General features: G+C 37.5%; 2 protein-coding genes across 2 annotated transcripts; both read left to right on the top strand.

The window, feature by feature from the left end:
- Window positions 1–15: 15 nt before the first annotated feature.
- RO3G_17438 (uncharacterized protein) lies at window positions 16–4,410 on the top strand (the record flags this gene model as incomplete). Its single annotated transcript, XM_067672021.1, has 3 exons — window positions 16–1,768; window positions 1,886–3,688; window positions 3,851–4,410. Coding segments are annotated over 3 exons (4,116 nt in total), but the record flags the coding sequence as incomplete, so codon positions are not given.
- Window positions 4,411–5,244: 834 nt separating this feature from the next.
- Window positions 5,245–6,096, top strand: RO3G_17439 (uncharacterized protein; the record flags this gene model as incomplete). Its single annotated transcript, XM_067672022.1, has 1 exon — window positions 5,245–6,096. The coding sequence occupies one exon, from the start codon at window positions 5,245–5,247 to the stop codon at window positions 6,094–6,096; it is 852 nt and encodes a 283-aa protein (XP_067528123.1).
- Between the last annotated feature and the right edge of the window lie 450 nt (window positions 6,097–6,546).

Genomic DNA, 6,546 nt, shown 5'->3' on the forward strand with positions numbered 1-6,546 from the left:
TTACGGTTCTAACAGTCAACCCACGGTAGTCCCTCAAAACTTACCTTTGTTTCATATACTGGTAATGTGGAGAACTCGGCCTTGCCTGTCTATAAAGACATTGCTGAGTGTATCCGACGTTTTGAGGACATCCTCTTTGCGTATCGTTTGGATGTACAGGTGCATTGGCAGCGCCTCATCCCTTTCTCACTTACCCATCCCCAGCGTTCATGGTATGATGAATTACGGGTAAAGAAGAACTTATCTTGGGCCACATTCAAGGAGCAATTAACCTTGAAATACGGCATCGAATCCACTGAGGCTCAAGCTCACGCCTCAAGAGAGCTGTTAACCATCAGCATGCAACCTGATGAATCTGTGGAAAAATACACCGACCGCTTCTTGAAGCTCAAGCGTGAAGCCACACCCGTAGCTGATGATTTTTTGGCTATCTTGTTCGTGAACTCCCTTCCTGGCAGCCTCCAAAATCATGTCAATATGGCCATCGTCAGTCTGGACCAGGAGGCAAAAAATGATATCAACCTCCTTTCAAGTATCGCAAGAAAGTTTCATACGAAACAACAGACCTTGCCCAATACGTCAACCAGAAAGTTCAATAACCAACCCTCTCAAGTCAACGGGTTGAACCCTCCCAGTGGTATTCATAAAAGAAACCACCGTGCGGATGGAAGGACTTGTGTTATCCATGGAAAGTGCAACCACACAACTGATCGTTGTAAGAAGGCTCAGGAACTGGGTATAACTGGCAGCATGAACAAAGAGACGTTTAGTAAGCGTTGCTTTAAGTGCAACGCTCCTTTTACTAGGGAGCATTTAAATGTTTGCCCTAAAAGGAATCAACCTCTTTCCGCTGGTTCTGCCTCCTCCTCCTCTACTGCACCTACCATAACCCGAGCATTCCGCTCACTTCAGTTGACTGGCAGTGAAGATGTACCAATGGGTACAAAAGCTTCTAAGTACAACCCTGCCAACCAACAAGACCACGATGAAGAACAGGATCTTGACGATGAAGCCGTCAAGGACATCCACTACTACTCATCACTATGTAAGTTGCAACCGTTTAATACAAAACTTCACAGTTTTAATAACAAACGTACTGATTCCTTTTTTGTACCCATCACTATAGAAAATGTCCGTACTTGGGCTTTGGTTGATACTGGGTGTAATGCTTCTACGATCTCTCCTGACCTAGCCAAAATTATAAACGTTAGAACTTTTCCTGTTTCAGGAAAATTACAATTAGCTAGTTTGAATACCTTGGTACCTAGAACTGCTATTACAGATCAAATAAAAGTATTTTATAATGGAATCAATGTCTTGCATAAATTTGAAATTTTTAAGTTTGATAAAGATATACCTATTTGTATTGGTACAGATCTTATGCCTAAGTTAAACATTAACTTGACAGGTTTAGCTGTTACGTGGGATAGTCCTAATATCTCTACAATACCTGATCTAATAGACCCTTCACCTATCAAACCTAACAAGTCACCCGCTGGCACTCACCAACAGCGTGAACAACTTATGGACGCATTACAGCCATATTTGAGCGCTAATGCTAAGATCCCTAGCACATCTGCATGTCCTCTACCTGAAGCGATAGTTCGCTTGGAAACTGAGCCAGGTAAAGCGACTTATAGACGACAGTATCCTATTGCACTGTCAATCCAGCCTAAAGTACAAGAACAGGTTGATAAATGGTTAGCAGATGGCGTGATTGAAATAGCCCCTCCTAATACTGCATTTAACTCTCCTTTGTTGACTGTACGTAAGAAGGACGCTAATGGTAATTATAGTGACGATATACGGGTATGTATAGACCCCAGACATATCAATGCAATACTCATTAAAGATCGTACCGACCGCTTTCAATTACCATTGATAGCTGAGTTGCATCAAAAAATGAGTGCTGCTACGCTATTCACAGTACTTGACCTCAAGCAAGCTTTTCATCGTCTACCTCTAGCTGAAGAGCATAGAGCACTCACAGCTTTCACATTTAACGGTCAACAATATCAATTCTGTAGAGCACCATTCGGTTTGACCCCCATACCAAATCACTTCCAACGTGTGCTAACTACTCTCTTACATGACTTGCCATACGTAACATGTTTCATTGATGATTTAACTATCGGTACTGGACCCGATATTGAGGAACATATCAAATGCGTAACTACGGTCATCGAACGACTTACATCAGCTAAATTCATTCTTAACGTTGATAAATGTCATTTTATGCAAACTTCTGTAAACATCCTGGGCTTCACTATTAGCCACAATAGTCTCTCACTGGATAGCAGAAAGGTTGCAAACGCTTTAGCGTGGCCAATACCAAAGACTGGAAAAGATATACAACGCTTTCTAGGTCTCGCTAATTATTTTCGAAGTCATCTCCCAAATTTCTCTACCATGACCGCACCGTTAGATAAACTACGTAATGAAGGTTCATTGGAACACATTTGGACTGACAAATATCTACAGGCTTTTCGAAATATACAGACAGCCTTATCTAATGCTCTTGTTTTGTCTATACCTGACATGCGTCATGAATTACAGCTAGCTACAGATGCTAGCAACACAGGAATTGGCGGTGTACTTTATCAAATTATCGACGATAAAACTCGCTATATTGGATTCGCAGCAAGAGCACTGTCGAAGTCAGAAATGAACTACTCGACAACTAAACGAGAGCTGTTAGCCATCTGTTATCTTTTTGAAAGATTTCACAAGTGGTTGTATGGATCTCATTTCACGCTGTATACTGATCATAAAAGTTTGGTTTATCTTGGCACACAAAACATTCCTAACCCCATGATGCTGAATTGGTTCGAAACTATTTTCAACTATACATTCAGAGTAATCCATCGTCCAGGAATTGAAAATGTGTTGCCGGATTCACTTTCTCGTCTTTTTTCAGACTATACGGAAAAAAGACTGGGGGGAGATAGTAATCCGCAGCAACTTTCCATAAAAAATAAAATTACAAAGTCACAGAACAAACGTACTACAGAAAACAGTACAAACATAAAACAAAGAGCTGTACAACTAGTAGACTACATGACACCACGAGAAGAAGAACGTCATAACCTATTATTAAAGGCACATCTACTTGGACACTTTGGGGCTGATGCTATTGTAAAGACAATCCACAATGATAATTTGCACTGGATTAATATTAAAAAAGATGCATTACAGCTCGTATCCAATTGTCCTGAATGTCAACAATTTAATATTGGCAAACACGGATATCACCCTCCCCGTAGTATTCTACCAGAGGGTCCTTTTGATCACGTCTGTATTGACCTTGGTACCCTGAACGTTACATCAACAGAAGGACACAATTTCATTTTAGTTCTAGTTGATCTTTTTACAAGATTTACAATTCTAAGACCATTAATGGATAAAACTGCAGTATCTATAGCTAATGAACTTAGAGATATCTTTTGCACTTTTGGTTGGCCCAAAAAACTTAGTTCAGATAACGGTACAGAATTCACTAATGAAATATTTAATTCATTAATGGAAACCTGTGGTATTGACCATAGACTTTCACTGCCTTATAACCCATTGGGTAATTCGACTAACGAATCGTTTGTTGGAATAGCCAAACGAGCTCTTGTTAAAAGATTACAAGGCAAGAAGGACGAGTGGAATCTTTTCCTTCCTAGTATTCAATATGCTATGAATTGTAAATATTCTAGATTACATCATTCCAGACCATTCGTGCTTATGTATAATAGGCAACCAAATGAATTCCAGGATTATTCTAATACACAATCCTCAATACCTAACTCTAGTCAGCAATATGCTAAAGCACTAGAAAATAAACTAGACAATATGAACAACATAGTAATCCCTGCTATACGTAACCGTATTATGACTACTCAAAGAATTGACAACGAGTATTTTACAAAGAAACACCGCATTGTACATCAACAATTTCCTACTAATAGCGAAGTTATGATAAAAAATGTGAATAGAAATAGTAAAACTGACCCAAGGTACGAGGGGCCCTTTGTCGTACATGGAGTCACAAAAAATGGTAGCTACATTTTGACGGATAAAACAGGTGCATTATTATCGCGCGACGTACCTACTTCGCACATCAAACTTATCTCTACAGACAACGTTGTTAATAATCGCGCTGACCAACAACAGTACGATGTGCAGGCAATTATCCAACATAAAGGAAATAACACTAGCAATTATAAATACCTAGTAAGATGGAAAGGTTATCCTCCAGAATATGATACCTGGGAACCTGCCTCAAGTTTTGATGACATGAGTATGATAGAACAGTACTGGGCAAGACGTAACGTCAATAATAACATTGGCAAACGTAAACGCTCATCTCATACTAATTTGCCAACCAAGACTAATAATCTTAGCAAAAGAAGCAAGACAAAGTAACGAGCTGAATATGGTCTTTTCCCATTACTTTTTTTCCTAAACAGGTTTTTATGGGTTTTTATCGATTATATACCAGAAGAGCATGCTCTCTCTTTTCTCTACACTTACGTCTTTAATATGAACAGCCTAAGCAATCATATTAGATATAATCCATGTACTCTTCGTTATTCATGATGTTCATCGGTTGTTCCAACCTGGAAGGGGGCAATGATGTATCCATCATTCATAACTCGATATGAAAACAGTATTAATAAGCTACATGTAAATGTATCCAATAGACAAGCTACAGGTTAATTCGGATAATCTTCATTAAGGATAAGATGCTGCGTAATTGCACGGTTAAACTATATTAAATCCAGGAACTAAATCACAGTCAGCCGCAGTCAATCATATACGAGTATTCAATGACAAATATAACAATAGAAGAACACGTAACCCTTATCTATTTGTCATCAGCTATATCATACTCATTAATTATTAATCCATGTCATGAAATATTATCCGTCTATGAAAAGTATAAATAGAGTACAATTTTCTTATTAAATAAAACAATCTCTTTATCGAGTCTCGTCCTCTCTTGTTCCTTTTTATTCTTGGATAAATCAATACACAATGCCTAATGTTAGTTGGAGAACGGACCACTTGCGAAACGTTACAAGCACTATGGATGTTGAAACAAATGAACTACTTCAGTAAACTAAACATCTTATGATAATCAAAAAAAAAAGGGAAAACGACACAAAACACAAAAAAAAAAAAATATATATATACCCTATCAATATCCATTATTTTCAAACTTATCAAATCAAAAAAATATATATATATATAACAACAATGAACTCTGCTGCTCTTAACTGTTTCTCTCTTGCTTCTGACTCGAATTCCGATATGTCAAGAATATCGGATGTTCTGTTCGTAACATGGAGGCGCTCTTATGCTCCAAAGGAAGAGGATTTTCCATCCAAAGACGCTTATCGAAGTGAAATCCATACAAACTACTTTAAGGAACTGTACAAAAATGAAGGATATAATTCATTGATCGTGTGCATTGATGATTTTCTTCGTGAAAATGAATGTAAAGATGATGAAGACGTCATCTATCTGGTTGAAGGAGACCGTGCTAATACAAGATGGAATTATGCCGTTGATTGTGCCAACAAAATCCAAGATCAAGTTGAAGCCCAACGCATGTCAATCCTAGACGAGCCCATCCCTGACATCAATGTGGTGCCTATATCACCTATCTCCATGATCAAATCCTCTCAAGTTTCAAGCAATGTTATCGACCAAAGCATCATAGATGCATACTTGGAAATGGATTGGGACTTTAATGGCTCCAAACAAGCAATCGAAATGTATAAAATCAAATTTACTAACACCTTTTTCGATTACCAATGTGTTCTTGATCAAGAAAGAAAACTTGCCCGACAAAAAGAACAATTAATGAAACAATTTGCTGAAGAAGTAAATGAATGGAGTCATTTAAAATTTGAAAAGCCCACACAAGAACCAGGAAGTATCCAAAGATACCTTACCTCAAAATACAACCAACTAAAATCACTCATACCAAATGGACGAATAAATCCAAACATTATGAGAAGAATCAAAGAAGGAGATCATTGGACCCGCAAATTAAAGAACAATCAAGCGTTCGAGGACGAACTTTTCCCCACCCGGAGGATCTGAAAGATATACAGTCAAGTTTTTTTTAGTACCACGCCAGTTAGAAAATGAACTTTTGCGTAACAACCTATTTGAAAACGGAGTATCAACTCTTTTGCTTGAAAACCAAAAACAACATAAAATTATAAAAACCAAAAACATATAAATACCCTTATATCTTATCCCTATTTTTTACTTCACTTCACTTCACTTTACTTTTGAATTTTATATTCTTTTTATATTTTCTTTATTTTATAAAACAATAAATCCATCAAGCGTTCAATTGAAACCCTTTGGTCTGTGTTCTATTTTAAATACTGAAGTCCCTTGAAGTCAATAATCTTCATTGTAAACCTATTCCTAAACCTCAAGAGTTTAACCTATTTTAACAAGTTTGATCTACTATTAACAAGATCTGGTGGTCACTATCGACAAAACTTACATACTTAAAAACCTAAACCCGCAAACAAGCAA

The sequence above is a fragment of the Rhizopus delemar genome, genomic scaffold, assembly GCF_000149305.1.
Source record: "Rhizopus delemar RA 99-880 supercont3.69 genomic scaffold, whole genome shotgun sequence".
NCBI lineage: Eukaryota > Fungi > Mucoromycota > Mucoromycetes > Mucorales > Rhizopodaceae > Rhizopus > Rhizopus delemar.